This window comes from Plasmodium inui (assembly GCF_000524495.1).
Source record: "Plasmodium inui San Antonio 1 unplaced genomic scaffold supercont1.4, whole genome shotgun sequence".
Taxonomy (NCBI): domain Eukaryota; phylum Apicomplexa; class Aconoidasida; order Haemosporida; family Plasmodiidae; genus Plasmodium; species Plasmodium inui.
In genome coordinates this window covers 247,098-257,407 of record NW_008481838.1, presented here as the reverse complement: position 1 = coordinate 257,407, position 10,310 = coordinate 247,098, and the positions used below count along the sequence as shown (strand labels likewise).

The 10,310-nt window shown below is 48.1% G+C and overlaps 3 protein-coding genes across 3 annotated transcripts; all 3 read left to right on the top strand.

The window, feature by feature from the left end:
* Window positions 1-110: 110 nt before the first annotated feature.
* C922_01216 (hypothetical protein) lies at window positions 111-560 on the top strand (the record flags this gene model as incomplete). Its single annotated transcript, XM_008816824.1, has 1 exon — window positions 111-560. The coding sequence occupies one exon, from the start codon at window positions 111-113 to the stop codon at window positions 558-560; it is 450 nt and encodes a 149-aa protein (XP_008815046.1).
* A 1,251-nt stretch (window positions 561-1,811) lies between these two features.
* Window positions 1,812-4,509, top strand: C922_01215 (hypothetical protein; the record flags this gene model as incomplete). The annotated part of the gene is made up of 2 exons (XM_008816823.1): window positions 1,812-4,298; window positions 4,339-4,509. 2 exons carry the CDS (start codon window positions 1,812-1,814, stop codon window positions 4,507-4,509), a joined length of 2,658 nt encoding a protein of 885 aa, XP_008815045.1.
* A 1,962-nt stretch (window positions 4,510-6,471) lies between these two features.
* On the top strand, window positions 6,472-8,322 carry C922_01214 (hypothetical protein; the record flags this gene model as incomplete). Its single annotated transcript, XM_008816822.1, has 2 exons — window positions 6,472-6,646; window positions 6,809-8,322. 2 exons carry the CDS (start codon window positions 6,472-6,474, stop codon window positions 8,320-8,322), a joined length of 1,689 nt encoding a protein of 562 aa, XP_008815044.1.
* Window positions 8,323-10,310: the final 1,988 nt, after the last annotated feature.

Sequence of the window (10,310 nt, the reverse complement as noted above, 5' to 3'; positions counted from 1 at the left end):
GTCAAGCACCCAATCAGACACGCTATCTAAGCAAATGTAGCACTTGCACAAATTCCCACTCGCACCGACTCTGCAGACGGCCAGTAGCCCCCGCCTATCCACACATTAGCATGAAAACCCCCTCGTGCAGCACATTTGCATTATTGGCATCCCTGCTATTCATGACCTATCCCGGGTACAACCTAACCCCAGCACATTCGATGCCCCCGGAACAGACACAATGGGAAGGGGAACAGAACGACAGCGGGTGCAACAACCAAGTGTTATTAAAAATAATCAAAAACGAAATGAGCTTCGAGAAACTACCTTCCAATAGTCTACTCATGACATCGAAGCTATACAACATAAATGAGCTATTTGTAAACTTTTTGGGAGATAAAGAATTGAGCAAAATTGTGAAGGCCTGTGGGGACTACATTTATTTGAAGAACCTTCGGATGGTTATCTTTAACATCAAGGAGAATGTGAACATGGATTTTTTGCGAAGCCTTTTCCGTGTCCTTATAAATAATGACGTGTGTGTGGAATTCAACCAGAGGGCCGCTCTTCAGGATGGTTGACTATGGCGAGTGTCTGTAGGGGAGGAGACGGAGTAACAGCCCCTGATTGGTTATCACTGAGATTGCAACGGTGGGTGCAAAATTGCTAACCAGATGGGCAGCACTCTCCGAAAGGGACTTCCCAGTGAAACTGGTAAATGGGGTGTTCCTCTCCTTCGCCGCGTTATGGAAGCGCCATCGGAGTACACACCGACTACCATACACATAGTTCAACTGTTATATGTGTCCCGAAAATGACGCGCCGCAGTTGTCACGTTTGATATGTGCACACATGCGTAAATATGTATCTACATATGCATGAGGCTTTTTTTTTTTTTTTTTCCGTTTTAGTTATATGCGCAAAGAGTGCAGTGACCAGTAGAAAGCTAAGTGGGACACGATGGGATGGGCTGCACATGTGTTGCCCACAATTGGGCGTAGATACCTCCGAGGTCTCCCAATTTATGCGCATGAGTAGTCAATTTTGTGTGAACAATTCAGGGAGGAACCCTCCAAGGGAAGCAGCAAGTGCTCTTCTGAAGGTATATTTCCCATTTGGAAATTATCCAGATGTTGGGAGTTTCTCCCCCCCCAACAGACACACTGTCTAAAAGGGACCCTCTTAAAAACAGTGCAATCGTTGAAGCATGTAATTAAACGGTGGAGCATATTTATTTGTTCTTACGGGGATGTAACTCCTAAATGATTTCTCCCCCTGGAAAAGGAAAACCATTGATGTGTGAAGCTGTTCGGTGTTGTTACTATGGAGTTAGGTAGTAAGCTAGATAAATAGCTACTTTTTTTTTTTTTTTTTTTTATCTGTTCATAAAGAAATGGAAAAAAAAAAAAATGGCTAGCTAAGTAGCCAAAATGAAGCAAACACAATGAGAAAAAAAACAGAAAAAAAAACGCCCTTTTCGCTTCCCCTGCGGTGTTGCAAAGCTTGGCATCAGACATACCCTTAACATAGGAGTATTAAAAACCTTTTTAATTTCGAAAAAATGAAAAGACAACATGTCGAAGTTGAATTTGCGTATTTCGGCATATCAACAAAAAGTTATTGAAGAGTAGATCGACAGAAAGGTACGACAGACAGAACTGTCCTTTTTTTTTTATTATTTTCTTCCATTTACAACAATATCGAAGTTAATTTTTTTTTATTTTTTTTTTATTCTTGGTGTATACTGCATTGGCATACCGAATTTCACTCGTTTTGATTGGTACCATTTAAAGAAAAGAAAAAAATAGTGACCCCATGTCGTAATCGCCATAATGGTCTTTACAAAGGAAAGACATCGACATGTAGCTGTTGCTACAATTTTTTATCACATCATTGCACTGTTACTGTTTAGTGGAGATGCGACAGTCCACTGGTACAGAAGAGGAAGTAAAGGTCTTCAGCGAACTATGAATGGGAGGGTCCTTCAGGAGGATGAAGTAGGCAGCTTACCAAATGAACTACGCAATTATAGTAAGACAAATTTGAGCATTCCCAGTTTCGTTCAGGTGAAAGTGAAAGACAAGCACGATAGGAAGATCAGGGGAGGGGGGGCCACTCCCGAACGGAAATATCACATCCCTAATTGCGACGACACCGAGGGAAGTTCCAATTTTTTAAAAAGATTCTACAGGTCCATGAAAGACCTCGTAGGAATCACATCACATGATAGAAGCTCTTGTTTAAGGTATGAGAAGTTCAGAAGGTTTAAACAGCACTTTGTCCACATGGTAGAGAGGAACCTATCGGTTGGGAAGACGCGCGTCTGCCTAATTGACACAGGAGTTGATCTGCAGGATGGGGTAGTAACAGATTTTTTGAGAATATACAGGGGGGAAGACAGCGAGGGGGGTGATAATCGAGGCGAGCTAAGTGGGGGTGATGAACATGATGAGCATGGTACGCATCCCCCATTGGAGGAAGACAATCATGAAGGGGGCTCTCCAAGTAGGGCATATCCGAACAGCGGAGCTACCCATTACTATGGAATAAACACTGAAAGGTGTAACGAGGACAATTATGCGACCTGCCAATCAAGCGATGTCAATGACGTAGACATGCATGGGACATTTATCGCCAACACTGTAATTAGGAGGGATTTATTGATAAAGAGGGAAACATACAGAAGGGGCGTCGAACTTATTGTGTGCAAAGCGTTTGGAGATACAGAGAAGATGAAGTCGCATTTGATGCCGCTCATCAAATGTTTGGAACATTGCAAAGAGAGGGATTCCAAAGTGATCCACGTCGGGTATAATGTGCAAGGGGAGAGCGAAAAGTTGGTGGAGGTTATGGAGCAGTTGGAGCGGGCCGAAATTGTCGTGGTGTCGCCGTCTCTGCGGGTATACGGTGGTAAAGGGGAGGAGCCTTCCACAGAGAGAATGTACCCCTCCTCCTTCGCGGACACTTTCGAAAACGTCTTTTCCGTGGGCGCCCTGCGGAACTCTCCCCAGGGGGGGCTGGTCCCCATCTCGGGTGACGCCAATCCAACGGGGGAAAGACAAAAGGGGGAGCCATTACACAGGAGGGAAAATACAACCCTGTTTAGCTTCTCATACGGAAAGACCTTTCCATTTGGGAGAAGCCCCTCCTCGATGGTGGAAGACGGACAAGGGTACGCATCGGCCGATTTTGTAAACACCCTCGTGATGATTTTTAATCTCAACCCCAAGTTGTCTGTGAGGAGAATGAGACTCATTTTGGAAAAATCCATCGTGCGGAGAGGCGAACTGAAGGAGCTGTCCAAATGGGGTGGCTATATTGACCTCTACAAAGTGATTGACGCAACGTTAAAGGAGAGGAATGAACTCTGTAAAACGTCTTCTCCAGAGTTGGACCTCGATCTGGAGGAAGAAGCAGGGAATAGGAGCTTCATGGGGGGTCTACTCAAGGGCGGATTCTCCAGAGGTGGCTTGACAGGAGACTTTGTTGACTGGGTTGAAACGGTTCCCACTGGAGAGGAGGAGCCCACTTCTGGTGAAGCTATCACTGGGGAGGTGACCCCACGTTTAGACGATACATCGGAGGAGGGGGAAGAGGCGACTACTCGTTTGGAAGACCAAGTCGTATTCCCACCACAGAGTGCTGAAATGGAAGAGATGGGAAGCCAACTTGGGGGTGAAACGTTGTGGCGGGAGGACTCGGAGGAGGGAAACGACCTGGGCTACTACGACGTGGTGCTCCCAGACGTGGAAGACTACAACGTCGAGCCAGGCGACCTGAGCTACTACCAGAGGGATGTTATTTCCAAAGGGATGGAGGATTTTTCCGATGGGGTGGCTGCTCTAAGTGAGGACCCCCCCAGTGACACCACTTACAGTAGTAGCTACAATGCTGAGGAGGATGTGTATCTCCCTGATGAGGCAAAGAAATCGTTTCATGGAGACACAGAAAGAGTGACAGTGGCAAGGGCAGCGAGGGTGTCGAGCCTCCCTTTGGGTATGTCCTTTCTGGAAAATCACACCAGTGATGAGGGAAGTGTGCCGCCTCTGAATCGAAGGAGGGAACAGAGGAAAAGGTATGGATCTGGTGAAGAAACCTTTCCTCCACTGAACGGTAGATCTCTGAGCGAAAGTGAGTCCCCAGAAAGGTGGGACCAATGGGGTACACACGCAATGGATGACGAAGACAGTGATGATAGTCTCCACGACCAAGCTCATCGGATCACTCAGATGAATGGAACTAGATATGTGGACGGCCTTGCATACGACGCGGAGAAGATGTATGGGAACTCTCCGGACGGAATGCCAGCAAGGGAGTTAGTACGCGCTGACTGGGGGTGGCGCTCGCCACCCTTGTCAGGGTGGGACCGCAGCGGGGAGACATCCTCATGGGGAGGTGAAAGCGAAGGGTATGCTTTTTATCCGGAGCGTGATGCCAAGTGGGGGGAGGAGTATCATAGCAGAAGGCGAGATCGCCAAAGAAGGCCTATACGAGGGTTACTCCGAAGGAAGCGTGCACGAGACGAACTAGGAAGAAGGCGAAGAAGATCCCCACGGGCAATGCCAAGGAAGAGGAGAAGGACCCCAACCAGAGGAAGAACTACGAAGAGGTTCAAAGGGAGACAAGCCGGGGTTGTGCGAAAAAATGGACGAACTGGAAGGAGCAGAAATGATAATCCTATGAGGTCTCAGAGCAGTAGAGGGTACGGCAAGATGGCGGTTCGTGGGAAGCCGATGCGTGGGACGCCAGTGCGTGGAAACTCCGTGCTGGCTTCTGCACCAACGATGTCACGAATGGTTATGGGAAGGAGGTAAAGCAAAGAGGTGTCACTCACCGAAAGGAGTTTCCCCCTGGAGAAAGGAGACACTCTTGCGGAGGCGCAGAATGGGATGTGAGCCGAGCTCGAGGGGGTGGGCGCATGCCATGCGGAGCATTCGTCTTTGTGTTTTGACTTGTCTACGGGTTTGCTGCTCCCCAGTTTGCTGCCCCTGCGCTGCTGCGCAGTAGTTGTCTATGAGCCCTTTTCCACCTGTGCGGTCATTAGCCCAATCGTTAAGTCACTCCACTTTCTCCTGTTTTCTCTTTTCTTAATTTTTTTTTTTTTTCTGCCAATTTACGGATGGAGACTCTTTTGCAAATTTGAAATGGGTTTGCCTCATTTGTGGTTGTTCTATGGGGGATGAGCAAAGAGAGCCGTAAATCGGAAAAGCGAGACGGCACGTTTTGCCTTCGTTTGGTCCTTTCCACCCCCCTTCGCGACTACGGGCGCTTTAGCCGTAAGTATGAACCTGTGTCTATCTGACTTTAACATGGGGACATAAAGAGGAAGGGTGCACATATCATATCGGGGGAAAGAAAAAAAAAAAAAAAAAAAAAAAAGCATCCCACTCGACTGCAACGAGAAGAACGCTTCTCCATTTATGAGCAGATAAAAATGGGAATAATCCAGGAAAAGAATCTTTTTTCTTCCTTTTAGTAGGTAGCCCTACGTAGGGGGAAATCCTACTACTAAGATATAACAATGAGGAAGTCGGGAATGAGGACCCCCTTGGTTGGGTTCCCCTCCTGGCGGGGCGTCCATACCTTGCCCCTGTTTTGGGTACTTCTAAAATGGAAGCATACGCGCATAGTGACAAAATTAGACGCTCGGATTTTTGCCAATTTGATTCAGCTGTTATGTAAGTGTGTTGATAAGATGTGATCGATGGATCATAATTGGCCGCGCGTCATTGCGGGGTGGAAAAGGGTACCCCTTGTGTGCACACATCGGGCGGTGCTAAGCGGTAAGAATTGTCTCAGTGCACACATCGCGCGGTGCTAAGGAGTATAAATAGTCCCAGTACACCTGTTCGATCTGATGAGGGGAGAATTGTACAGCTTTAAGAGGTGTGTTCCTGGAGAGTTTGTCTCTTTGGGTGTGTAAGGTGCCTCTCGCGATAAGTTCAGTTGTACTCTCCCACACGAGTTTCCTTTCCTGTATATATCCCCCATTGCGGCTTCGTTTTCCGCTTCCCTGGGGAGGAATAAAATGTCCAGTTCGTCTCAACTGCTGAGTGTGTAACAGATCATTCTTCCGGACCATTTTATTTTTTTTTTTTTCCCCCTCTTCCCCCCCGTTACTCTGTGTTTATTAGTCCGTTTACTTTTTCATGAAATGGTAAGGAGAGGAATCTTTTTTTTTTTTTTTTTACACAGAAGTTAAAAAAGATCAAAGAATAAAAGCTGCCGAACGATGGTTACTCTGGCGTAGTCCTGGCCGAAGTGTGTTTTAGGGATGAGCGCAGCAGTCTGGGTGGTTGTAACTGCCTAGCTTCGTGGAGGCAATAGTGTGATATGGTGGCAACTTGATCGTTTCTGCCTCCTCCTCATTTACGTCCCCACCGGTGCAGCGAAACCGGAATGATTACGCCCGCTTGGACATGTGCACAAGTGAAGAAAACGGAACTGCACCACCTCTGATTGAAGGGCACCGCAGCCCCCCCTCTAGCAAAAATGACGATTAGAAAGTATCACTATGCCTTGGTTTGCCTCCTCATCTCCGGGATGGTTAACCATATGCCCGTTCAATACAGAAGACACCTCATGCGTGACGTAACGGCGAGGAGAAAACATCGAACTGTTCGTGACGACTGTGGAGAGGGAAGAGTCAGTCTATTTTGCTTCCACGGTAGGGTTTTGCGTGGCGCGTCTACTGAGGTGCTCAAGGGGGGGGGATTTCAAACGGGGGTGGCTTCCTCTTCGCTGTCTTCCTCGCTGCCTTCTTCGCCCCCCTCCTCGCCGCCTTCCCCCTGTGCCTATTCCCCCCCACAAAGGGATGACCTTCTCCCAGAGGAACCACATCTCTTGGACGAAATACTAACCAAACGAGGAGGGGAAAAAATGATAATAAAATTTAAGCAAAAGGAAAACGCACCACACTCTGCGCTCATTCAAGAGAACATCGTGAACCTCCTGGGGTCCTGTGGCAGAGTGAAGAAGCTGAGCCACATAGACCTTTACCTGTATGAGACTTTTTCAAATATCAGCCAGAGAGCGATGAAGAATTGCCTGCAACTGTTGAGCAGTGGGGGCATGCTGGTGGAGCAGGACTTCCAGATACATCCCGCCGAGGGGGGGGGATGCATGAGCCGCATGGTAGACGGGGGTGATATCATAGACAGGGGTGGCTTCATTGCAATAGGCGCGATTGGCGGCGAGGCCCCTGTTAGCAGCGGAGGCAACCTACGGAGCCACCCCGGCAGCGACGGCACCTTTCATCTGAACAATCAGATAGCGTTTAAAAAATTCGTGAAGAGACTTCAAACCGACAAGAAGGGGACGAACATCATTCATGGGTATGACCAGACGAAGATGAAAGAGGGCACGGAGCTGTCGGAGCCTTACGAACAGAATGACGTAGATGTCTGCATCGTGGATACGGGGGTTGACTACGACCATCGGGATTTGCGGGGCAACATTTCGCTTGTGCTGCATGGGGGGGATGTGAGGGAAGGCCATAACGGCAGCGGTGGGGATGGCAGGGATCCTGATGAGAGCATCGGGGACGACGGTCATTGCCGTCACCACCCGCGCGGCATGGACAATCACGGGCACGGGACGTTCATAGCGGGGATCATCGCAGGCAACTCGCAGAGAAACAGTCAAGGAATCAAAGGAATTTGTAGGCGGGCTAAGCTGACCATATGCAAGGCGCTAAACAGTGAAAACGCGGGGTTCATCAGCGACATTTTAAAGTGCTTTAACTTTTGTGCGTCGAAAAAGGCAAAGATTATTAACGCCAGCTTTGCCAGTACAAAGAATTACTTATCCTTATTTGAAGCCCTGAAGACGTTAGAGGAGAAAAACATCCTCGTCGTTTCATCATCCGGCAACTGCTGCCCCACACCAGAATCGAAGAACACATTTCCAGAGTGCAATTTAGACGTGAAGAAGGTATACCCTACGGCTTACTCTACGCAGCTACGTAACCTCATCACCGTTTCGAATATGATTCAGCGAGGAAATGGAGAAGTCAGTTTGTCTCCAGATTCTTGCTACAGTGCCAATTATGTCCATTTGGCTGCCCCGGGTGATGACATAATATCTACCTTCCCACAGAACAAGTATGCTATCAGCAGCGGTTCGTCCTTCTCAGCTGCTGTGGTTACTGGTTTGGCTGCACTGGTGTTGTCCATCAACGCTGACTTAAACTACGAGGAGGTGATTGTCCTGCTGCGGGGCTCCATTGTGCAAGTCGAATCTCTAGGAAGTAGGGTCAAGTGGGGGGGCTTTCTGGACGTGCGTCACCTCGTCAGCGCGACCATCGCGCTTTCGCGCGGGATGGCGGAAGAAGCCAGGGACTGAAAAGTGCACTCCAGTACCCACTGCGGCATCCATTTGGTGCCCGTTTTTTTTTTTTCGTCCTTGTTTTTGTGCTGACTTCTTTGTTTTCGTCTGGTTCGCTTTCCGTTTTGTTCAGCTCCCTCGGAGGGGCAGCGCGTCGCGAAGGACTCCTCCCGCGGGCGTTCTAAACGAGCTGAAGGGAGTTCCTCGCTGATCTTTCCACAGGTAGCCACGTACTCAGCTGCGAGGTTTTTCGCGCTAAGTTTTTTGTGCCATATTCTTTCCTTGCCGAGTGGCGAAGCAGGTGACAAAGATCATCTCAGGTGTGGAGGTGACTTCCCCCCATATGTAGAAATGTTTGCCAAGAAATGGGGGAAAAAAAAAAAACCTACTCTGCTACTTTTACTTCATTTTTTGTTTAAACATTTTTGGTGCTCCTACATGTGTAGGCAATTTGCGCGTTTGGGTGCGGGGTCAAGCGCGTATCGCATCTCCCCTTTTCGTGGCATTTTTGTGGCATTTACGCCGCACTTTTGCGGCCTCTTTTTTCCCTTCTTGAGGGGATAAAGAGGCCATAGGAAAAGTGCTTCATGTGCTAGCGCCTTAAAAAAAAGAAAAAAAACAGTTGACCCATACCGAACGGACTAAACTCCCCAAGAAGGTTAGGGCGGCTTCGGGATGTAACGCCCCAAGGGGAGAAAAACGCATGCCATAAGGTTAGCCCATAAACCGTTGCCATGTATAATAATACAATGCATATCTCCAGCGATTGTTCCCCGACGCCAACTTGCCGAGGTGGAGACTTTACCCGCTTCTTTCCCCCGACGGGGTGCTTAAAAGGTATGCCAAACGAGGAAAAAAAAAAATGCCCCCACAAAGGAGCGCAAGCAATCCCCTTAAAGAACTAAAAAAAAATCGTTTAACAGTCCAATACGTGGAAGTAAAATGAACCCATATGCACGCCTGGTCGCCTTCTACAGGGTTAAAAATGGGTGCAATAAAAAATGATGGTTAAGCTCTAGTGGGTGTCCCCCCCGCCCCCGCTTCGGTGCCTCTCTTAAATGCCGTCGTTTAAGGACTTTACAAGAAAAAAAAGAAAAAAAAAAAGGAAAAAGGGTTCCACTGGGGGTCAAAGACGCAGGAAGGAATAATGAACGAACGAATGAATGCATAAACGAATGGCTCCTTTTAGTGAATGTTCTTTCCGCATATATAGAGGGCGATCGCAAAGGTTTAGTGCACATGTTAAACGCATTGCACGCGCGGCACAACAAATGTAGCAGTAACACCCCTGCCTTACGCGTACCATTTTGTATTCCCCCCTCCCCATGGGACGACACTCTTTATGAAGGTATAAAAAAACCGCATACAGAAGGAAAAAAAAAGAAGAAAAAGAAGAAAAAGAAGAAGAAGCGTTTCTTTTTGTAAACCCTGCAAAGCAGCTAAATTATTTTATATATATGTATATATTTTTTTTCTTTCCCTTTGACAACACTGAAAACAGCAAAAGGATCCTTTTCGCGCGTTACTCCTTGGGCAGTGAACGGCTGACGTAACATTTTCAGGAAAGCTGAATTGCTTCCAACACAAATATAGGGAGATTCACACGATCGTGCATCGCTTTACTGCCCCGCTCTTTTTTTTCCGTTCCAGAGAGAAGCCGCTTCGAAGTCTGTGAGGTAAGATGAGCGAGATGTGGCGATGAACGGTGATTCCTATGATCGTGGTCATCTTGGCCAACGGGGCCTGCGCGGCGAGGATGTAATACGCCATGGCCTGCCGAACCCCCTTGACACATTCTTTGCGCAATTGCGCATGGTTTGGCTATCGACACCGCTAATCCCCCGTCGAGATGCATGCTTCAGTTCGCCCGCATGTTGTCGCCAATTCTCCCCGTGCTGCTAAGCGCGTCCCTCGCGTGTGTTGTTGCATGGCCACACCGCTTCGTCGGATCCTAACCCCTTAACCGCTTCGTCGGATCCTAACCCCTTAACCGCTTCGTCGGATCC